This window comes from Bombus pyrosoma, linkage group LG8 (assembly GCF_014825855.1).
Source record: "Bombus pyrosoma isolate SC7728 linkage group LG8, ASM1482585v1, whole genome shotgun sequence".
Classification (NCBI taxonomy): domain Eukaryota; kingdom Metazoa; phylum Arthropoda; class Insecta; order Hymenoptera; family Apidae; genus Bombus; species Bombus pyrosoma.
In genome coordinates this window covers 2787145-2812457 of record NC_057777.1, presented here as the reverse complement: position 1 = coordinate 2812457, position 25313 = coordinate 2787145, and the positions used below count along the sequence as shown (strand labels likewise).

At 30.5% G+C, this 25313-nt stretch overlaps 3 protein-coding genes across 4 annotated transcripts; 1 reads left to right on the top strand and 2 right to left on the bottom strand.

Moving 5' to 3' along the window:
• Positions 1-688: 688 nt before the first annotated feature.
• On the bottom strand, positions 689-2798 carry LOC122569975 (Golgi SNAP receptor complex member 1). 2 transcript variants are annotated; one of them, XM_043731710.1, is made up of 5 exons: positions 2643-2798; positions 1812-1987; positions 1565-1746; positions 1411-1479; positions 689-1291 (listed from the first exon to the last, which is right to left on the bottom strand). In XM_043731710.1, exons 1-5 carry the CDS (start codon positions 2674-2676, stop codon positions 1054-1056), a joined length of 699 nt encoding a protein of 232 aa, XP_043587645.1. In that variant the 5' UTR covers positions 2677-2798; the 3' UTR covers positions 689-1053. The 2 variants fall into 2 exon arrangements, with proteins under 2 accessions (XP_043587645.1, XP_043587646.1); XM_043731711.1 differs by having other exon boundaries at positions 1411-1467.
• A 1472-nt stretch (positions 2799-4270) lies between these two features.
• Positions 4271-25000, bottom strand: LOC122570207. The gene is made up of 4 exons (XM_043732238.1): positions 24294-25000; positions 23815-23966; positions 5337-5909; positions 4271-4595 (listed from the first exon to the last, which is right to left on the bottom strand). Exons 1-4 carry the CDS (start codon positions 24525-24527, stop codon positions 4406-4408), a joined length of 1149 nt encoding a protein of 382 aa, XP_043588173.1. The 5' UTR covers positions 24528-25000; the 3' UTR covers positions 4271-4405.
• On the top strand, positions 6808-24018 carry LOC122570208 (carbohydrate sulfotransferase 11). Its single transcript, XM_043732239.1, has 7 exons — positions 6808-7101; positions 9307-9479; positions 20517-20773; positions 21322-21562; positions 21674-21853; positions 21938-22095; positions 22309-24018. Exons 1-7 carry the CDS (start codon positions 7089-7091, stop codon positions 22394-22396), a joined length of 1110 nt encoding a protein of 369 aa, XP_043588174.1. The 5' UTR covers positions 6808-7088; the 3' UTR covers positions 22397-24018.
• Positions 25001-25313: the final 313 nt, after the last annotated feature.

Genomic DNA, 25313 nt, shown 5'->3' with positions numbered 1-25313 from the left:
TGATTCCTTTCGTAACGTGCTGTGTTTTGTGAACTCGAATGAGAGATTCTAATGATGCTATACATATATACATATATATATGTACGTGCGTGTGTATATATACATGTATAAATGTTTTCTGTGTAAGTAAAATTAATACTTAGTAAAAAATGAAGAAGAAAAAATGTAATGTTAATGAAAATCAATCTTTCGAATGATAATGCCGAAACTACACACTTATTAATTACAACATTTGCATTAATGTTATTTTCCTCCATTGTTGTATAATTTCTTAAGTAGTAATCATCGTGCATCTTTGTCTCCATTGCTTTGAAACGTATATGTTGTACCGCGAGAAAGCATCCGAGAATACATTGATTCATAGGCGTATAAAATACAATGGATTTCCATAAGAAAGAAATATGTAAATTGTTTCCTCTTGCAAGCACAGACTCAGTACTTGCATCGAATTATACCAATAGTAAATAAAAAGTCTTATATAAATATCAGTCTACTGCACTGCGAATAGTAAATCATGGTTTTGTTTTTTTTTAACATATAAAGAACAGTAGCAAAATTTTGAAGGTTTGGTTTTTTATACATGCATGGTATTTTACAGTCTTTACTCAAAGGCATAAAGCAAAGATGTGTCCAAAATAACACTTGTATAGTCGTGTATATAGGAAATTGAAACAAAAAATACAAATGATTCTGTAAATACATAAAATCTTCACCATTTGTTTTAATGTTTATTAAATTAACACATTGATCGTGGACTTAATCTTTTTACATAGTATCACCCACGACTTATGTTACGTATAAAAAAACTGTACAGTTTAACATTTTCTTCTTTCTTTTCTTTTACTTTCTTAACTCGCAAGAACGAAAAAACATACATTCGACCATTCAGAGTTCACTTACGCATGTTCACATCACGCACAATCACGCATTTTTCAATTTCAGTTCTCTATTCGTTTATATATCGTAAATACATCACCAAATACCTCATCTACATATATGCATTCCCATTGATGTATCACTAACGGGTGGAAGTACTTTGGTATCGGATATTATTTAGTGAAAAGCATAGAGCAGCATGAGAAACGTGCAAAATCCGATAATAAGGCCGACTATAAGTGAATCGCGTCTTTTACGTAAATTTATCCTTTGCACTAGACTATTTACTGCTGGAAATCGATTTGAAATGTCATTTAGCCTGGTCTGTATACGTTTGAACGTTTGCCTTTGAGTCATCAGATGATCTCGCGTTTCCATTGCTATGCTTATTTGATCATTAAGCAAATGATCTGAACTGAAAAAAAATTATCTGATTTTATATTGGCGAAAAAATGTAACAAACAGGGCACTTTATACTATGTATAACTCAGCATAAATCAAAATAAAACAAACAGTATAGCAAACAATACTTACTTGTGAATGTGTTGATTTTCTTTCATATACATTTCCCGACGATTCAGTCCAGTTACGCTTTTGTAGTTACTGTTCCATAGAAGATTTATAAACTCTTAATCAAATATTTAAAAGGAAACATAATTTAAAGTAATAAAGTAATAGCCATACGTACTCGATTTCTTTACGGACACTACCTAGTAAATCTTCTCTATCTCTTCTTGCATCAAAATTATTTCTAATTTTGTTGAATTCCAATTTATAATCTTTCAATATGTCTTTGTGACGTTGCATTGTATGCAACATTGCAGCACCATTTGGTTGTAATTTGCTCATTCTCTCATTTATAGAAAACAACTGTAACAAACAAAAACTATTTAATTTAAACATTCTGAAATGTAATATTGATATTTTAAACGTACCTTAGCCAATAATGCTTCTATTTCAGAGGCCATATTATCAAAGACATGTTCTTCATCTAAAAGTGGTTCTTCATCTGCATTAACAAGCTTGGATCCACTATTGACACCAAGCTTACTGAATGCTACCAGTTTTGCATCAATTTCATTTTCCAGGTGTCTTGCTTGCCTTCTAAGATCTAAAATCAAATATGAAGTTAATAATAATACAGATTTTAGTAAATTATACATTAATATTAATAAAAATATATAAGTAATTAATAGGTAAAGCATTATATTTAAATATAAATTATATATATGTCGTAGTTAATTTAAAAAATAAACTTTTTTGGTAAAAGTATTAGTAGAAATTAATTTATATATCCTCCGTTAAAAAAGATGACTAACTAGTTTTCACGGTAAGGTTAGAAATAGTAACAACAAAATTTGTACGCGAATTATCATAGGATTATTTATCATAAAGTAATTTTATTTCATGAACCTACCATGTAAAATCAATTATTATCTTATAATCATACGTATAAATAATAAGATCTTTTAAATTGAATTTTTTATGTTTCAAGTGAGCTTTGATGTAGCAAAAGTGAAATATTTGTAATATAATCTCTGGAACCAAAAATGTTTCACTTCTATTAAATTTGAGTAAGATTGCATAAAATAATATCATATTTCTTTGTTAGATGCAACGAAGAAAATGAAATTAATAGCAGAATGACATATGTCAAAACAAGCCCTTATATTACTTGTTGCAAGGCTTTTCGGAATACAAGAAGCCATGACGAGACTGTAAAAAAATAAAGAACGAGAGCAATATTTTCATCAGATGAACTCTACCTTCCCAATCGACAGCATCTAATGCGTTAGCCATTTGTTGTTCGCAAATTACGAACACGGTACTTCCTTTACTATGATATATGAATCTCTGCTTCTACACACGACATAACATAATCCTACGGAACAGATGATGGCAGTAGATACTTATACATAGCGCTCTAAATTCCAACTATGTATATATACGTGGCGGAAAATTCGAATCACTTCTAATATGATTCGATACTTAAAACTTTTATAAGTCTTGATAAATATTAAATTTTGAGTTTTGATAAGTCTTTCAGATTTTTTAATTTTCGATAAGTCTTGAAAATATTGTATCTTCAATATCATGTATATTTATTATTGTACTCAGTACCAGTATCTTCAATATTTTATGTATACAATCTTTTATATTATATTATAATTTATATATTTATATAATAAATTTTATATAAATTTTATATAAAATATTGCATTGCATCAAGCTTTCAAAAGATTCTAAGACTTCCAAAACTTTTCAAGCTCTTTCGAGGCCTTCCAAAACTTACCGAAACTTTAGAAACTTGGAATTTTTAAAAACTTTCAAGAATTTTAAGTATTAGATCATGTTTGAGGCAACTCAGATTTTCATAGCACCGAAAAGCTTCGAATTTGAGACTCATCTCCATATGTATTTATATCTAGATCTAGTCACATTTACATAAAAAATGAAATATGTTGGATGAATGATAACAAGTATATAAACCTTAATATATCTATAATAACACACAGTTGAGATTTTCATGAAAATTATTCGTACATGATATAACATAGTTTTATACCAACATTACACTTGTGCAATTGTAGTTAGGTAAAAGTAGTAGTGAGTAAACCGGTTTTCGGCGGGATCTCGATAGTTACGATGCTGCTACCTATGCCATACTATCCTGATATTATTGTCTAGGAGCAAGAGCTAGGAGTGAGATGATAATAATTCGAAATCTTTCGATATTATACAATTCGATTTGAACTCTCAAATAAATAGTGATTTCATACGAGAATCTTATACAATGAACAATCGCGTACAGGATTTATATACAAATTATACATAAATATAAAAAATATAAAATATAAAATTTAATAGAAGAGAACAATAGAAAATTTCATTTGCTATAACCCCCTTTTCTATTAGAAAAATTCCAAATGAATTTTAACCTTGACAGTAAGTATGTACTATGTGCATGTATGTACATTTACTATATACATTCAATCTATTCTCCCGTCAATGAACAAAATCTGTTTTACCGTGTTCATGAGATAAGGATAGGAAGTCAGTTCCTATTCTCGCCATTTGTTACGCGGCGTTGCTCGCGTCCTGAAAATATAACTTTAATTCCTACAGCTTATGGTCATATGCTCATACTGGTGCGGGCATAACAACCCACTACAGATATATCGATAGATGATTGTTGTGGCATTTCTTACGATTTGTACTGTTCAATTTCATATAAAAACATTCGATGAATATTATATGTGATATTTTAAATTGTCATACGTGTCCTTTAAGTATAAATATCATGTTCTCATATATTTTACACGATTCTTTCGTATAAAAATGCAACGTGCAATAGTAAAAATTTTTTAATTAATTACATATGTTAATAGATCAATTAGATTTTTTAAACACAGTATATATTTGTTTACTCATTTATTTGAGGTTAAGGATCTTATTTTTTAATATAACTGGTATGTACATGTAGTCAAATCTATTCCCCCGTTAATGATCAAAATCTGTTTTACCATGTTCACGGGATAAGTAGGTCAGTTTTTATTCTCGCTATTTGTCGCGTGGCGGCGCTCGCGTCCTGGAGATATAATTTTAATTCCTCCATGAGGACCATCGCAGCACGAATGGGATTAACATCTTCTTCAATCACAATATCCGGAAAATATTCTTTTACAAGCCGTAATATTATATTCATTTGGTGGCTAGATCTATAAATACATGTATATATAACCTTTGAGGTAAATGAAAATAGATAAGAAATTAATAATAAAAATTTAAAAATTTTAAAAAGTTACAAAGCCACATTTCATGAAATACAGTATATATTATATCAATACTTAATTTAATTATTACGTTAATGCTTACGATACAGAAATACACACGAACATTTTTCTGCGGAGACCTGTTTGTATTGAAAACTAAGCGACGAAAAGATTTTGGAATTAATTTATATGTTTATATTTAATTATGGATAATGGCATGTTATCAAAGAATTGATATATTATTACTAGGAAAAATACCATTAATAATTAATTTCCAGTAAAAATTCTGAAAAAATTGATTTGTTGAAAATTAATTTTTGACAACAATGTGAAACGAAATTTATTAAATTTTTATGTTCTTTATTGTATTTTAACCGAAGGAAGATTATATAAAAAATAAATGCGATTCTCCAAAAATGGTCATTGTTCGTTTTCAATTTGATTTTCACTTTGAAATATTCATTTTGAAGTCTGATTTTCACAATGAAATATTTCAAGAATAATAACTTACCGCAAAATAATTTTAGTATTTTCATAATGTACGTTAAAACTAATCGATATATGTAATACGTTGAACCTCATAAAACGTAGCTTTGCTAGGAACATTACAAAATTATTTAATCATTTAATAAATCTTATCTTAATTATTTTTGAAATACAAAATTCTCAAAAGAACATTATTTTCACCTTGCAGAAATTCTTAATTTTTCCTCTGTTTTGATGTTAGGCAATATTTCAATCAAACAGTGCATCAGGCATCCAGTTGTCTGTACAATATAAGTATTTGTATAGATTTCTTGAAAAGACTTTTCTTCCAAGAACTTCAGAAATTCTTTATTTCTTTCAGGAACTCCTTTTATTTGTGCATTTATATTTTTTTCCACCGATGTACTTCTTAATGCTAAAATCATTGGCACAATATCATTCGTTCCTATTGGGCTATCATGGTTTCCAGCGGTTAGAAATTTGACTTGGTAACTATCGTCGATAGTGTCTTCGATTGTAAGACGAATAATAGGTACTGGAACTTGATATTCTGTTTCTTCGACTTCGTAGGCGATTGTACCATACACCTCACAGAAGTGCTTTTTATCGAATTTTGGTAAATCGAGAACGACGGTAGCAACGACTTTGCTAGATGGCCGAATCTCATTGATTGGATATGCAAATGTTTCGTTCTCCAAGTTCCAAATCATCGACATACCACAAAGATCGTCGTCCTCTGCGAGAGACATGTAAACCTGGGGATTTCTTATTTTCCTGAAACGAAATTGAATATCTCAAGAAGTCAAATTAGAGAGGTAATATACAGTAAAATTCCACTTATTGGAAATTTTCATATTCTATTCATATCATTTCTTATATTAATTATTTCACACTTGTCCCCAATGAATTTAGATAAGTGGAGTTCCACTGTAATGCTCACTTCCACTAAGTAGCGGACAATGGCTAGTTACCAAGTAATGTAGATAACATTATAATACTGTTTTATCGATATTTATACGGAATTAGAAATATGGGGTGTACAAACTGACATGGAATATGTAATCGAGATAGTAACATTTCCTTTTTTTAGTATTTATTATTTCTTAATCCATATTATTCTGTAATATGAACTGTGTATATGCTTTTATAATGTAACAAATAGAATAATGAAAAAAGGATTACAATTTTTCATTTCATTATTGTTAAGTCCCCATCCTAACTCTCATATTTATTTTCTACTACTATCTTCATTACAGATACATCAAACCTATTCAAATAACACGCCTGTCTAGGCGTTGACATTATTTTATGACACTTGAAAAAGCTTCATAGGAGTGTTACTTATAAATTCGATCAGGGTTCTAAGCATATTTGGTTGATAGTAGTATTCTAGCGAAAGTGCTACTTTAAAGTAGCTTCGGTACATAGAGGGTTAAACAGAAACGTTTGCATAGCTATTTGCTATTTAATATTGCTCGATAATGAAAGCAATATTCGAAGGAGGATAGATAGATAATTAAAGGGAGTCTGTATAGTCGCAAAGGGTAACGAAGACACAGTTTCAATGTGGTGCGCATACGCAGAGGTGATCATGGTGTAAATCGACCCGCGAAAACGTCGGCCAATCAGCAAGCGAGTACGGCTCGGTTAGTAGCAGACGACACATGCATGGAAGTATACGGAACAGTGTGTGTCTCTTCAGTCTTCAGTAATCTGCAGGATGCCGCCGTGATCATGTGGTGTCTATAGTTTTCGTTCAATCAGTCAGTTTTGTCACGTGTTTGGCATCAGTTTACAATTCGAAAAGTATATTAATTGTATTTCGACTCACGGTCAGTTTCGACCAAGTATACACAGAGGATCGAATCCAGTGGAAGAATCGAAGAGGTGAAGGTTGGATTTCTTGCAGGGGGTACAATAGATGCATCGTTGAATCTTGATATTGGGGCATATATGTCCACGCCAAGTACGTATTAGAGCAAATAAATATAAAAATGTATCGAAAGGAGGCAAAATATATGATTATTTGTGTAAAGGAATGAGTTAGATCACGAAAAAGAAGGGATGTCCTGTGACCCATTGACCTAGGGAACGTATGCACCGACTGCATTGCTACTTAAAAAATTCGTTGCTCGCGTCTTTCATCCATTTTGACATTTGATATTATCTGATCACTTGTTAGTCACTTTGTGGAACAGAATTTGAAAAAAGAATTGCTATATTTATTTGTTTATTTTAAAAATAAATTTAAGTAAAAAGTGGAAAAGTTTGGATAAATGAAAAATGATTTTAGTAAAGTGGTCATACATCTATATACATAATTCTGATTTCTGGGTATTATAATTTGGAAAATATTTGCAAGTTATCATGTAATACTTTACTATAATAGAATAATCTAGTTACCAAAGTTCAAAATTGGACTAAGACTATTTATCCAAATTTTGAATAAATAAAAAAATATACAAAGGATATGATTTTGTTTTTTTTATAATTTGTAATTGCTTGTCGCTTTTTTCTCGGATGTGGTACTTGTTTAGCGATTAGATATATAATTAATAACATATGAATGATAATTGGCAAATAAAAAAGTCCTTAATGACAAGATGTAACGATAATTACTGTATTGATTTTACCGAAAATGTGTCTGACATCTATTTGACAGATGAATTTATTAAAAAAAATGTAAAATTAAATTGATAAAAAGAAACGTTGGATTATGCGCGCGTGTGCATTTCGCGTTTCCATGCAAACTTTTCGATAGAGCGCCATCGATCCTTGAATCTGACGTTCCACTTTATAAGTATTGCACGTATTATTCTGCAATGGCCTTGGAACCTGGCTGAATGAGCAAATATATATATATATCTTTTCTAATAATATTATATAGTAATGACCAATTTTTTAAAATAAAGTCCGATCGATATTAATCTATGAAATATCGTTTTATATCGAACAGTGTATACCAAATGCAATAGATACTCGTTTGATGATTGCATGAAAGAATCAATATTGTATGTATATCGTTAATATACAAGGAATTATAGTATCGATATTACGATAATGTTATTTATGTATGATTAGAGTATTGTTATCGAGTTAAAAAGTGCAAATCGATAACACATATGTAAATTGTTTCTTGTACTATGATTAGTATAGGTACTGTTAATTAGTTTTCAATTAATAAACAACATAAAACATATAGCATTCTATACATGGTAAAGATATTTTCATCTTAGTTCAAACTTCAAATAAAATGTAATTTTGTACTATTGTTACACTTTAAGGTTTCTGACAGGTTCGTAACATGCATCCTTACGAAACAAACACGTGACTATTGATGACTGGTGATTATGTGATGTACATACATATATTGTATCCCAATAAACTCTTTACGAAACATTACTTATTTGTATTTTTTCCATTATATTACGCATAATTTATGTTTGTAATGGAATAATCCAAATTTCTAATGGCTAAGTATTTATAGCGTCATTAACAAATATAGGACCAATTCCATTATTTTAGGAAGTTTATTTAAAACGTTTTAGAGAAAAAAGGATGCAATTAAATTTGTTATCAATAATTTAGGGTACGTGACATAGGTTTCTGAAACATAGATCTTTTATAAAATAAACACAAAAGGAATCTTCAATTTTTATTATAATCTCTCATAAACCACGTGTGATACAGAATGAATGAGAAACTATCTGCTATTGTTATCTAACCTCAATATTCACCTGTAATACCTAGCCATAAGTAAGCCTAACTATAATAACGCGGCAAATACTGATAATTCTAATACACCCAACATGTTAAATTTCTATAAAACATTGTATATGAAATTAATTCTATTTTTTCTAGAAAAATCTATTAACCCCATAATAGTACATTTTTATGTAAGTTCATACCTTTTGAGAACATTACTGAAAGAGTAGAACTTTGATAGAAAATTTTTTTATCTACCAAGCATTATAGGAAACACTATATATTTTATATATGTTTTCGTATTATGTGCATTCTGTGCAATTTTGTAGTTTCAAATTTCCTATAAACGCATAAAAATCCACAGTCTAATCATTATTTATTCCCCGTCAAGGTATTGTTTATTTTTTTTATTGATCGTATCGATTAATGAGAATACAATAGAAATCTATTTGGTTTCGTTTTTCAGTTCGTTATGAGTATCGAAGAAAGATCGTGCATCGTGAGAAGATGACACTACGACGATATGTGTTCGCGACGATTAGGCGAACGTTGCTGGCTGCTGGTATCTTGATGCTGCTGGTGTTTGCTCTATCGAACCAGGATGCCGGCAACAGTGTGCAGCAAGGGCTTTTGTTGGAGGTGAGTGACGATCTTTTATCTGACACTGGCCAAGGATTTCTTTTGTTCTTAGCGGAAGGCTTTCTGTGCACGCGCGCGCGCTCGTTCGGCATTTGGACCACACCGGAAAATTAGGCGGATCACTTTCTAAAGAACAATTACTTTAGAAGAGCTATAGAAGACTCGTTCTCGTTAGAAACGCGGCTGAAAACTATCCCTTTGTTCGAAACACTGAAAGATTGTTCTAGTTCCTTCCCTTTTTTTAAAGGAACAGTTCTTCCATTTGAGTTGTTTGAAATAACCTTAAAAGTTGGATGAGACAGATGGTGTTATTGAAAAGTTACATTTACAATACTTTATAAGATTAGATGTGCATTATTATTTAAAAGTAATTTGGATTTGTTTGTCTTTGACGAAATATCGTGTAGTACTTCGCCATTGATTGGTTAAAAAATTTGGACGTTTTCATATTGATCTTTTACTTTACTAGTAGTTATTATAATAATTCGTTGTACATTTCAATAAGACATATTTACTTCAATAATTCCTCTCCAGCGTAGGCGACACTTTGGCTTCCTCAAACAGTGAAGTCTTTATAATCTATTCAATGTGCAATTATGTCTGACTAATGACTATACACAAGCCAATGTAGTGTGTCCATTGTACTCATATCTCTTCAGTCATGTACATTAGGCCGTTTTAATTTTTGCTAATACGCACTTTTTTATCTATATCAAAAAAACAAATGATTTCGTAAGGAGACTAGGTGTATTTATCCACTTTCCTCATGTTACTAAGCGTATATATCCTTAAGCGTTTCATAGTTATATAATCTGTTATTCTATTCGCATGATGCGGTGGGAAGAGAAAGGCCAATACTTTGTTTACTCTCTCGCCTTACCACATCTTTTTTCGCCCTTCTAATTCGTTCAATATTATATGTTCAATATCGTAATAAAAAATTTTACCAATTGTATATAATGAAGTATATACGTATATACATCTTCTTTGTCTGCAGTCTTATTTTGTATAACCACAAGCCTGGGTCCACCATGATCTATGCAAAATCAACAATCAGTAGGTATCCTGATACTTGTGAACAGAAATATCACGCATATAATTGAGAACTTTTCAAGCTTGACTTCCTAAAAAATGAAACCTCCAATGTAATTTTATTACTCTTAATTTTTCTCTTGATTTCAATCTCAAGTAAATCCTTTTCATTTGTACCACAAAGTTAGGCTCACGATGTATAAACTTTATTTGATATCTTATTTTGATTCACAGAATCGTCCTGACTTCATTTGTACCACGAAGTTAGGCTCACGGGTGTATAAGTTATATTTGGTGTCTTATTTTGAGCCACAGAATCTTCCTGACTTTACCTGTACCAGGAATTTAGGTTCACGGTGTGTAAGAAAAAAAGTATTGTCTTATCGTATCCATTGTGACGATGTCATGCATCGTGACTTCTTCTCACGGTTAGAAGGAAGAATCCTTTTCTTGCGGTACTGCGCAAATGTAGGGTGACCTAAGTGCGACATGTTCCAAGAAAAGATCGTTGCCTTTGTTTTTTACCCCACGGTGGAGAGGTTACATCGAAAAGCGGTCTCCTTACGTAAAGCAAAGCTAACGTAGTAGATTGGCAGACTTCCAGGAGCGCAATGCGGCACACAAATGCAGTTCTGCCTACAGTCGTCCGATACCACCCCTTTAAGCATGCAAAGGGTGATTACAGTTACCCCTCAATCTCGACAATTACTCTACCGACATATATCGATCTACCGCCGATACAGATGATTGTCGTTTTATTTGACGTTTTTCTAACCGTTCGAGAATATCCGCCGACGGGCAATAAAAATCGATAGTTTCATTTGTCACCACTTCTTACTGGTGCTACATAGCTGTTGATTTTAGATACCTTTTGTAGTCTCTATTTTGGTATAGAATTTTACAGTTTCTATAAGTTGAAGATAGAGACGTTTTATCATTTTAATTTTAATAATTTGTATTAAAATTAATTACATATTACGTTTTATTTAATTATATCTAATCAACTTAATAATGTAATAGCTCTTTAGTGTGATATTTTGTATGATTTGAACAGAAATCTTTTACCATTTGAATTTTAATTAGTGTGATTTTAATTATTCTGCTCAATTTGATTGATCAAATATTTTTTACAATTTGAATGTAGATTTTCTACCATTCTAATTTTAATGCGAATTAAAATTTTAATCTTAACAATTAAGTATTTATTCCACTGTATACTGTATTCCACTGTATAATTTAATAATTCTTCAGTGTGATTAAATGCCTTTTATAATTTTAATCTTAAGTCATCATTAAAATTCGAATCACTGTGCTATATATCTAATACTTGATCTTGGATACTCATTGTTTTTGTTCTTTAATTTGTTCATATTGTGTGTAATTACAGTTTCCTAATTTAATTTAAATTTGATAAGCTAATAATCTTCATGGATAAACCAATTTCTATCGACATAACAAAATATTAATAAGATACGATAACACCGTAATGAAATAAAACAGAAGCTTAAAAATGTAGAAACACTAGTATATACAAATGTGATTTCCAAGTCACGTGACATCCTATACAGGGCTAATTCTATCTCTCGAGGAATATCTGAAAAATTTCCGGTACATCCTGTGCATCGTACGATAACGAAGACAAACATGGCTTTTAACTTTAACGACGAAAGGAACTGTCTTTACATGCGTTCATGAGAAACGTAGATAAAGATAGTTTTTACCGGACGACGCGACGTAAACTATTTGTCCGGTTCCACTGATCTTGTGCGCAAAAGTGCGACGATCCGCATACAAGCACGGGAATTGAGTTCTAGTGAGAAAACGTAACCAAAGGAAGTTATACAACTGGATAGAAGAGCTACGGAAGGGTCTTACATAATATGTGCGTTACCCGTGCACATATGGTGGTCCACTAGAACCGCTCCACCTTAATACTTTCCGTGTTTGACCAGTGATGAACAAGAAAAATATATTAGCTGAAAATAAACGAAGCAAACTGAGAAGAGGTTCCTTGGTCCAGGATTGATCTTTTAAAATCCAGCATCTTACGATGATCTCAACCGCAAATTACAATAAAGTTCTCGTTTCTTGAGATTTTGTGTAAATTGTAGATACTTTTTTAAAATTTATATATTATCTTTAATGGAGATGTTTAGAGATCTAAAAATATTTAGATTTCTCTAGATCATAAAATACGTAAATTCATTTTGAATATGTGTAAGATATTAAATATCCCAAAGTATCTAGATTTCTAATTTACATATGAATACTTAGACTATTTCTATCTAAGAATTTCGTTAGTTATTTCTAAATGAAATCTAGACACTTTCTCTTTTTTCTTCGGTAATAATTTTTAAATCTTCTCGCTTTTATGTTTTTGGCTGAGATTGCGATGTTGTGATGAAGTTTAATATATTCTCTGTGGTATCTTAATTATAAACGTAATTCTAGGTATTTTTAAGGCATTCTGTTTATACATAGTTTCCTTTATTGAGATTGTACGCTATAGGAAACACTGAAATCTATACTTTGATCTTTTCTTTAATCTTTCAATTACAATTATAGCTTCTTTATGTTTCTTAATAACAGTATGTATCCTATGTAATTTTCCACTAATGACGAACACCTTGATATTTTCTTTCTCTTTGATTTTTCACCTGTGAGCATAACTGTAGAAACTGATTAAAAATTCTTTTGTGTTCTTCGATTAAAATTGTATACTATTAAGTACTTCCATATTGTCTTTTCTTTTTTATTTTTTAATTAAGACAGAAGTTTCAGAAATCTTTTCTTTTGCAATTCTATTTGCTTTCTTTGATCAGTTGCACGTTATAGGTAATTCCACACTGAAGAGTTGATGTCACTATGTAGATTTCTTTTTGAAGGAGAAGTTAGAAGATGTTCACCGTGAGACACTCGTGAGCTAGCAAGTGGCGTGTTGCAATCACTCTTAATGTCATTGGAATAGCGAATTATTCTCCCAGCGCGGTGTGTCCCTCGTTACAAGTGCGGCAAACTAGATAAGCATCGTTTCAGACAATTTATTATGAAACTCACGTCGAGGGAACAAAAAATTATTTACCGCTTCCGTAAATCATCTTGCATCGATCTTTAAATTACGTTGTACACGGAAACCATTATTGAATGAAGTCACTGTGATATTTAGCTGTGATATTGCCATAATCGAGCAGAACAGGATTTTTTGAAATAAAATGTTACTTGCATAATTCAAGAAAAAGATGATAAAAAGGACATTGTTGTAAAATCATTGATTTTTATAATTAAAAACATACTAATTAGAATTTTTGTAAATAATAATGATTTCTACGATTAAAAAAAGATGTTGAGGAAAATTTTTTTAATAATAATGGTTGCCATAATATAAGAAAAATTACTGATAATTGTTTTAATATTAATAGTATCCACAATTTAAAAAAAGAAGTATATGTCATATTTTTTCAACATCAGTGGTCTCCATAATATAAAGGAAGTAATATAAACAAATAGGAATCGCAATTGGTAAAAATTAATAGATAAATAAAAGCACTTGTTATTGGAATAGTTAAAAAAAAAAGTTATTGGAAAAATCGGTAATTGTAGAATGTGTATAGTTCGTTGGATAGTTACAGGTTAAATAAAGGAGCAATTTCTTTAATAGTAAAATCGACTATTATTGATATTCAAATATTCACAGCCGAAAGAATCATTTAGCATCCATAAAGGAAATATATTTACCTTATTTAAGAAAGTAAAAGTGATTTCCTTTTCTATTCCAGAAGTGTTTTATGATTTCTTTGAAACAGTTTTTTTTCTAATTCCATAAACAAATTCAAGTAGAACATCTTAAGATTGGTTTCAAAATTAGGATAAGAATAATTTTAGAATTAATCGATAATATTGCTATCTTGGGATTCTTTATCGATATAATCATTAGGTTAAAAATGTATATTTTTTCAAGTTTTCAATATTGACATAAAATGCAGTTTCGAAATTGTAAAAACAATATTTTCACATGATATAACATGCTGTATTACAGCAGTACAATTTCCTGATCAATGTAATAAGGTTGTACTATAGACTTGTAGCTTAAAGACTTAAGACTCGCTTAAACACATGTTAGGTACTTGACTTAAATATACGGTACATTTAACAATGCACAGACACAACTGGCTTCTAACTTAAAAGGTATACTTATTCTAAGATTACTAATCTTGAGAAATTTATCAGTAATCGTGATTTTTAATCTTTAATCGTTGGATCCTTTAAAAACATACTGAATATTGTGATTCCTATTTATATTTCCTTAACTGATTTAGCATATTTTTCCTAGAGATTAAGCAGATTAGACCATAAAACATGTTCCAAATCTTGGTACATATTCACGGTTATACGATGAATCACGAGTTATATTCAGATTATAATTTCCTGATCTAACTTTGTTGATGCAAACCATCTCAAGCTGAGGATCTCTATATTGAATTATAAAAATAACACTATCATCAAACGAGAACATCCTAGAATGTGAATAATCATTTTCAAAGTAAAAGACTTTCTTGCTTATATTTAAATGGTTAAATTTTACCTATAAAAACCTTTTCCATTAAGGTCTTTTTCTTTGCCGATTCTTATAGACCTAATTGTCTATAAATACAGAAGGAGTTAAAATTACAATTTCAAGAGTTGAAGATATTTTACAAATCTCTTTATACCTCCTACTTATTCCTAATTCAACTCTGAATCCTTTCAGAAACTTCACTTTTGCTGAAACTGTCTTTGAATGTTCCAGAAGTCTGCATTATTAGACCTTTGGCAACACACAGTACACTGTTCAAAATAATTAGAGGATGGCTACTATGAACAATTTTCTTATATCAAACAAGTAAACGTACCGTGATTGATCGGTATCGTATAATTATGCATTTATGACTGGTGCAAATGCAAAACCGATAATTAAACGATAAATTTGCCTAAAGATGCGCTGATTAATTTCTACACAGTTAATGTCTTTGTTTTTAATAAACTGATGTACGGGTCCGTTAGAAGTCTATCATAAAGCAACGATGCAAACGAAGTGATGATACTTCTGCAGTCATATTCAATTTGGTCTATGAGGTTAAGCAAAGAAAAGGACCTTAATGGAAAATATTATGCAGGTCCTTTGTATGGTAGATTTTTTTTAGATTTTTGATGATTAGCTAGGATTCAGAATCCTTATACAAAAACAAGAGATTATAATTTTAGACGTTTATAATGAATTTATAACAAATAAAGATTAACAAGAGAAAAAATTAAAAGAACAAAAAGTAGTTTTCAATGATTTAATTTGTTATCTATCAAATATCTAATTTTAATAAATAATTGTATCATTTAAAAAGAAATATTACACTATAATTAATCAGATCTGCATTTCTTTCATCTTTTTTTACTTTTTCGCAACTCCACATACTATGTTGATTAGACTGCGGATACTAATGCGAGTTCACAGTTTTATGAGAATAATTTAAAAAAATTAAATTTGGGGTTAGGTAGGAAATTAGGTAGGGTAGGAAATTACTTAATTTACTAAATACTGTAAGGCGTATAGCAATTTTGATATTTTATATGTTTCTGCATATTACGTGTATTGCGTGCAATTTCAAATTTCCCGAAACTTATCTAGTCCTCGGATCTACAGAGACACACACGGGTGCACGTACACGTGGACAGATACAAAGTTGAGGAAGTGCAGCGCACGCTGCACCACCCGTGTGGCCCATATTCGCCACGTCGGCATCGGCGTCGGCGTCGGCGTCGGCGTCGGCGTCAGGGGCGGCCGTTCGACTTCCACTCCGAAATCAATAAACGGAAGCCACTATTTCTATATTCGGCGTTTCCGCCTGACCACGACCCCCGAGACCATCAGAAATCTATCATTTTATCGACGACATTATCGTTTGTTCAAAGAGGAAGAGAATCTTACCAGTTGTTCGAGTACAGTAGCTCAGATTGATCATAGGAAAAAAGCTGATATGTTTGATTCATGGAGGAATTTCTTAAGATTTTAACATCTAAGAAAGATGGAAGAGTAAGATCAAAAATTGAAAAGATCTTAGCGAATTCTATGGATTTTATTTTAACAGATGAATTATAATTGAGCTTGGATTATTAAAGGTAAGAATATTTAGTTTCTATAATTAAATAATAGCTTGATTTTGATTATTTTTATTTAGTTTTTGAAAAATAGAATTTTCTTGTAGAGATCCATTTTTCTAGTATTTTATTACGTGATACAATTGCATTAAGTTAAGTATTGATTTAATGGAAAATTGAATAGTCTAAGGACAAAATATAATCATTTTGTACTAGACACAATTGAATTTTAAAAGTTTTAGTAGCTATATTCAGTTAAGTGTACATTGAATAAAAGTCTAGCGACCCAAAAGCAAAAGATTTTATTGTAAAAATTAAAATATAGTTAGAATCAGTGCCTTCCAGTAATTTAATTTCTTATCTACCAAATATCTAATTTGATATTGATTTTATCGATGATTGTTGTTAATAATTATTTATTGATCATAAATAAGTAAATCGAATATCGTTAATAACTTCTATTTAATATCTACTAAATGGTGATGTTTAATTTTAAAGATTTAACCCATACGCAAATGATTAACAGAGCAAATTCACGAAATTCTTTATCCAAAGACCTGAATTATCTTTTAGGTTCATCTTCTGACTCATCATAAGCGTTCTACAAGCGACTATAAGCGTTTCTAGGGTTTCTAAGACGTTCACGCAGATTCCAAGAAATCTTAGAATTAAACTCTCGCACTACACCCGTAAACTCAATATTCTTCTTATTCTCTTTTTCCATCTAGTTTTATTTAATCGTGGCAAAAACTGATTAACATCTGACTTCGCGTGAGAGAAAACTGTTTTCTATTATAAGCTCATTTCTATGCATCCGTTGCGGTATTCTAAAGTTCACGTTAAGTGCGCGTTAAGTTACAGAAACACGATGAAGTATCGATTAATTGATGACCAATTTCAAGGTCCTCCAATTAAGTAGTGTTACAGTAAATCGCGTGAAATTGCGAACGTAATCCCTTATAAAATCTCACGGAGATCTTGCACAAAATTGCAAGAAGTTTCCCCGCAGTTTGTAACTTAGTCGTGTTATAAGGATCACTTTGCTAAAAAGCTTCAGAAAGTGTAAAAGGTCAACCTCGATATAAACAGCATTTCTTTTAGCAATCTTTTTCTTAACTCTAGAACGACACTGTTAAATTTCCCGAGAATATGCAACAGTATAAGATCATGGACAAAAATAAAATTCAAGTATTCTAAATAATAATCAATATTTCTGGAAGATTTTCTTCTAAATACATACTTTTTCGGAGACATCTCTAAATTAAGTTCTTAATAACCTATTACTTATGAACGAGGGCATGTACTACTCATAATTATTCGAAGAATGTACCTTTAATACATTAAGTGTCTTAAATTGGAATTATTCGAGCAATTGTCCAACGACTTTAGAATTCGCTGGAATAATTATGAGCAATAGTGACTACATATGTAATTTTCAATCCTCATGAAATATGACCTAACCTAACCTAACAAATCTCCAAAGGTTCAACGAACCGATCGAACACAGATCGTAGAAGATTAATATAGAAATTAATATTCGGATTATTCAAATAATTATAAGCCGTAATGTTTATGTAATTTTAGATCTCAAACCTATAACCTAACCTAATCTAACAAATCTATGCTAGATTCAATAGAACGATCGGACAGAGATCACAAACAAATACCTAACACAGAAATTAGTCTAGGAACTAGAAAGTCAATGGATTGTGAAACGAGGCAATTATCATGCAAATTCTACAAGGAATAAACGATTCGAATCACGAACAACGTTCGTAGGCTTTCAGTCGATTGAGCCATTCGGGTTTAGAATTCAAAGCTCCCCGCTTCTCGAAGTCGTTTTCTTTTACGGACAGACGTGCACACGCCGCGTGCGCCGGCCTTCTGTGTGCAAGGTTAATCCAATTTCCTAATTTCTGCAATTAATCGGAACGCTCGTCGCTGCGTTGGCGGCTCGATATGATTACGCATTGTACGCCTATTTGACGCATTGCAGTCGAACGCTGAAGCAAAATTGCTCGCATAATTGTCTTAGGATATTTACTTCCTGAAGATTCCTTGCCGAAGATTATTGGGAGATTCTACGTAGCAGAAATTTAGTCGAAAGGTCAAGATGATGATGAAAGTTTTCGATTGAATTCTTTGACAGCAATTACATGAAGAAATATTTAGAGAAAATTTTCTGTTTCATAATATTGATATATAACTAGATTGCGGATATATCATATTATAATATGCAAATTCATATTTTCGCAAATATAATTTACGAAATGGAATTTAAATAGAAAAATGCTTTATCTATTAAATACCATAGAACGTACTGTTTTGAATGTTTTATATATTTCTGCATATTCATGTGCATTCTCTGCATTTTTATATCATCAAATATCTCATAAATCTATAAGAATCGATAGTCTACCGATAATAGCATTATTCCTTCATAAATCGTGGGATTACTGACAATCGGTAACAAATCTGTATTGCAGTCACTTAAAGGTATTCTTCTTCAATCTTTTTTAATTTATTGTATATTAAATAGTAATTTAACAATTAGTAACAATTTACGTAAGTAGTAATTTGTAAAACATAAAAATTTTCTCATAAATTCTGGATGAAACTATCATTAATTTTCATAGAACAAGTTTGAATAAAATTAATCTAGTTTTCTACGATTAATTTTTTTACAGCCATAGAGGTTCACACATTAATTTCAGTGAGAAACTATGTAAATAATCCTTCGCATGACATACAGCGGTTTTATGTTTAGATGAATGATATACTGCTCTAAATGAGCAGCGAAGTAACGCAAATGTATTATATATATTATAGTATATAATATATAATATTATTACTGCAGTTGTTTACGCGTAGAACGTGAAAACCGATACCGATTGATTTTATACGTGTTCGTATTAAGTGTTGGTAATTACATCGATAAAACGGATACCGATTACCCTTCTGTAGCAATCTTGGCCAGTGTTCAATGTCTAAAACTTGCACAATTTGCAGCGCGAATCATGTTCACAAAGTATCTTAATTTCAGTTTCATAATGCGTATTGAATTTCGCGACGCTGTTAATATAAATAATTCGTATGGCACAGAAATTTTATAGTTTGGCCAATACTGATACAAAGAAATATTATTATAAATTAAATATCACAGATATCTGATTTCGAATTATAGATTTTCTGAAACATAGTTCAGATTTCAATCATTGAAATTTGTATATACTTGAATTTCTGAATATTAAAATCATTCGATCATTTCACCTTTCGAGTACATAATTGTAAAAATATCCGGATTCTTGAACACTATAACGCAATAGTATTCTGGTACCTGAATCTTTTTAATGTCAGTGCTTTCAATTATCCAAATTATTAAATATCTCAGGTTTCAAGTGTCAACATTTTTCGAGTACTCGAATTCTCGAATATCTGAATTTTTAGAGTACCTGGATTCTCGATTTCTATAGGTATATGATAATAGCTATGATAATAGAGTAGGCATCATCAACTAATTGATGACAAACGATAGAAATTTAAAAGGATAAGAGTTCCTCAACTTCAATCAATGTCGTATAAAACATATCTTAGCCTTAACTCAACCCTTTCTTGTAGAAGTAGAGTGGTGCATACGACCCTGAGCATTACTACATCCGTTTCGCCTCTTAGTATCTTAACTCATCGTAAAATCTACGAACATAATTTGTGCGTCTGATTCATTAGGAGTAAAAGCGACATATAACGTCTGCTTATTTTACCACTGCTAATGAGATGTGAGAATGTTTATGTAGTCCTAATTAAACACATCTTTAAAGCATCTTAAAAATGTTCTATATAATTAATGGAATACAACATGAATATTAATGTCAACAGGAGGATGCGAACCTGACACCGGAGGAAAGGCTAATGGAGGAAGCAGCGATCGCCGAAACTGAAAAGCGATTGTATACAAGGAGGAAGTTTCTGGCGGAGAAATGCGCCGAAGAGGGATTAGACAGGCCTGGAAACGATTCTCTTCACAGGCCTAACGCCTGGGAATTTCTTGTAAATAGAGAATATCATTTAATATGGTGCAACGTCTTCAAAGCCGCCTCTACCTCTTGGATGTACAATTTCAATCTACTTGCGGGGTAAGAAGCATTCAATTTGCTAAATGTTCTTTCACCTTCATGTAACAAAGGTTGAGACAATTTTGACACGTATCACTTTTTAAGATACATTTACATATATCATTGTTCTTTCAAATTTTTTTAGTGAATTATTGCTAGACTGCGAGTTTTTGTGCAAATTTATATTTTTTTGAGCATAATTAAAAGAATAGAATCTAAATAGAGTTTTGTTTTACCCGTTATTATTTATTAAACGTAATTCGTTGTTAAATATTATATATTCATATTTATTATGTAATACTTATTACGAGTACAATGCTTTGAATATTTTATATATTTCTGCATATTACGTGCATTCTCTGTATTTTTGCATGTTTAAATTTTCCATAAGAGTCTTAGCAACAGTTTAAATATCTCAGAGAGATAAAGATCTGTCTTAGTCGGCTCTTTATATTATCATCCTTATAAAATAAAACATTCGATGCTCATGGCAAAACTGATCCAACATCTGCCAGGCTAAGTTTAAATAAACAGCTTGATCAACATCAAACTTTATAAATTGTTTTCAGATACAGCCCACAGTTCTTAAAGGCCTCGAAAGCTGTACCTGTTTCTCTGGCGAGGCAGAAATATCCCAGACACACGGCCGATGAGTTGAACAAGTTCCTAAACGACAGCATTAGTTTCTTGATAGTAAGACATCCGTTCGAGAGGTTGCTCAGCGCCTACAGAGATAAATTGGAGCATAGCTTACCGCATACGTTTCACAGTAATCTTGGATCCCATATTGTTTGGAACTATAGATCTAGGGTAAGGACAAACTATCTTTAAAGTTATGTATGTTATTTTAATTTTCTTTCTATGTTTCATCAATTTGATTGGTCTTGTCGAATTTAATGAATCATTATCAACTATGATTAGGACCGAAAGACAAATGGACGACACGGTCCAAGGTATCCACTCTTTGAAGAATTTGTACGGTGGTTGTTATGTCAATGGAGAGCTGGGAACGAACTTGATATGCACTGGACTCCAATTGTGATCTTTTGTACGCCGTGTCAAGTACGATTTGACGTAATTGCAAAGTTTGAAACGCTCCATGTAAATATATCTTTCAAAAAATTCTATGTAAACAATACGATTAATCAATTCTATATTTTAATTGGAAAAATATATTGATTAAAGGAAGATCAAGATTATCTCATAAAACAAGCTCACGTGGCTCACATCATTAAACCTGAGTGGAAGAATCCTACCAGGGGTGTCCAGACGAAAGACGTTATTAAGAATTATTTCGCTCAATTATCGAAATCGCAGATCAAAGATCTCTACGAGATGTTTAGGTGAGTATACTAAGTGGAAACGATATAGCACGATAGTAAATTAAAATTTTAATAAGGGACACCCATTAACGCTATGATAACTAGTTAATTCCAAGAGGAATTCTAACGTTAGAATTGATAAGGTGTAATTATATATAAAATATAGCCCAACTGTATATAGTTATAATAAAATATTAATAACAATAATAATATATTCTTGGTATTTCATTTCAGGTACGATTTTGTACTTTTCGATTATTCTCCCGATGAGTACATAGCACTTGGGAGAGACGAGGATACAAAGTTAATCTGTAAAAAGTAATGCTAGTATTTCGTACATTACTAACAAGCGTATCAACGCTGGAATTGTTTTTCTCTTATTTTTATCTTTTTGTCTTTAAATATTAAACGACACCTATTAAAATGGCGTCGATTACAACGAAAATATTTGATAGCAAATATCTGTTGAAGATTAAGATGAGAAAACAGAAACATACCGAGAATTGCTCCAATTAGCGATACACTTGCAAAGCACTGCTGCTGCATTTAAACTTTTGATAAACGAAGCGTTACAGTATATTCAATTGTTAGGGCCTAAGGCAACAAGACGTTTGTAAACTGTTATAAATCAACGCAAAAAAGATTTTAAATGTATTATACCTATGAGAGTACCTCGTTGCTTAAGTACCATATGCGACAATGAACTTTTTAATATACAAGGGTTTATGGTAAGAGTGATGCTCACTTTGTCGAATTTTTTCTGCTTTAACATCGAATGAGAATAGCCTATAAGTTTGAAATAGAATACTTTGCATTCCCAATAGACTACGTAGAAGTAACGTCCCTTTTTTTGTTTCAACTGAATTAATTTTTATAGAATACAATTCGATATGAGTACAGTGAAGTTTTATTCCAGATATAACTTAATTAAAGTAAATCGAGCTAATTGTTTCGTGTTAGCATATTTTGAAAAACATGTATACATTTTCCCTGATCCTATATGTATATATCTGTGTATATAAATATACATACACGTATATTGATATAAACGTTGTTGCAATAGTAATTATTATCATTGTACCAATGATAATAATACTGCCTTGAGGAAATGTAATATATAATTGCATTAGTGAGATGTATGTTAAATTATACAACTTCCAAATGCAAGAATATCTAGAGATCTATAGTTTTCCAATATTTACTTATATTTTAGAAGTGATATTTGAGTTAATAGGATTACATCTCTGTAATGAAATGGTCTTTTTATAAAGACTTAATTAAAAAGTACAGCACATTATGTAGTACTTAAATCTAATGCAAATATAAATTTTTCATTGTTGAAAAATTTACTGCAAATAAAATCGGATTATTTGTAAAATCAGATCGAGATAAAAATAATACGATAAATTTTAATTCCTTATAATTTTATAAATTGCAAACACGAAACGACAATAATTATTTTACAAAATAAAGAAATTTAAAAAACAATTGATTGCATAGAAAATTAGTCTTATCTTATAATGAATGAAATTGTATTTAATTAAATTAATTAAGGAAATAGCAATGATAAAATAAATATCTTATTTGATTGTCCAAGGTGGAGATAAAAATATCAACACTCACATCAAAACATTACTATTATTACTTTCTTAATTAAATTAAAATCTATAGATAATCCTTGGAAAATCGAAGCTTTTTTATATTATATTTTATTTGTAATTGTTAAAATAATGTACTTACTTATTCGAACTGTTCATTAGTTCTATTCCAATAACCCATTTGTCATTAAATATATATTTCCAATTGCTTTTTATTACCAAAATCTCATAATGGAACTTCTTGACTTTGCATTTTTTCTTCTTCACTACTGGTTGTCCATTTATTGCATACAACTACAAATTGTATATATTGAATTTAATATACTTTAACACTTGTTGAATGTAATTATTATAAATATATCACATTTCCTTTCTCATAATTCCTTATTATAACATATAAAACTCTATTTAATTAATTGTTGTTTATAAACTCCTTTCATACTAACTAGTTGATATTAAAAAAATTAGACTAAGATATTCTTCTCCACTCTTATAAAGTATCTTTGACGAAATTTTGTTTAATTAACAAAAGAAATTATTTCGTCATATATGAATAATGTAGGTTTTTTATTTTATCTTTTATTATGTTATTGTTATTATTTTTTTTTTCAAATAACTCACGTCACTATCGGAGTCCGAAGATATGTCTTTTCCATACAGAGCTTGATTGTACAAAGCTTCTGAAGTACGTTTCGTCATATCCTGAACTTCTTTAATGTCATTCGTTGTTTTTTCGATTCGAGTTTGCACATTCGACAATGTTTTCATTAAATGTTCCTCTATAGGATTGCACTTTGGAGTTGGAATCGGCAACTCCTCATCGCTAAGTTCGAATATGTCATCGTCCAAATCCATTTATATTTTCATAAATGAAGACGATATTTAATTATAATATAATAATAATTATAGTTACTTTGATAATAAATCAATTATTCCATGCACATTCGCACAACCTCGTCTAAACAGGTCAAGTAAATGATAAACATCTCTCATGTGTCATTTTCAATCATTAACTATTCGAATATAAAAAATTCTTATATCAAGGAAATGAAATTAAAATTTAGTGCTTTATTTGCAACTTTTATGAAAATTCTATAACAATCATATGGTATTATAATTGCAATTTCTTATAATAATTAAATTAGAACTTTATTTAACGAGTTAAGACTTGTAAATAAAAGCAATGGATAAAACCTAATAAAACCACGTGATTAAAATCTAGGGAAATTAGTTTTCGTTATCGATTGAGAAATTTTTATTATCGAGAATAGCTATCGGTCACCAAAAAATTTTTTTATTTTATTTATAATGATTATTCGTAACCAAGACACTTAAAAATAAATATTTTTTAATTATTAATTTTTTGAAAAATTTCTTTGAGATGTAGTTATCAGTCCATCATTTAAACAATTACATATGTATTACCGGATCATGTTACCTTTTTTGTCAATGACTTATTTGATAAAAATTTTAGAAACAACTATTATTTTTGGTCCCTGCTTAAATGTAATGTTCGATCATTATAACAAAATGTAATAAAATGGAAATGTATGAAATTTCAAATTGAATGATATGTACTTCTAAAATAAAGGATTCCTATCATGAAAGAAGTGTCATTAGTCTTTGATATTTAATTTGAAT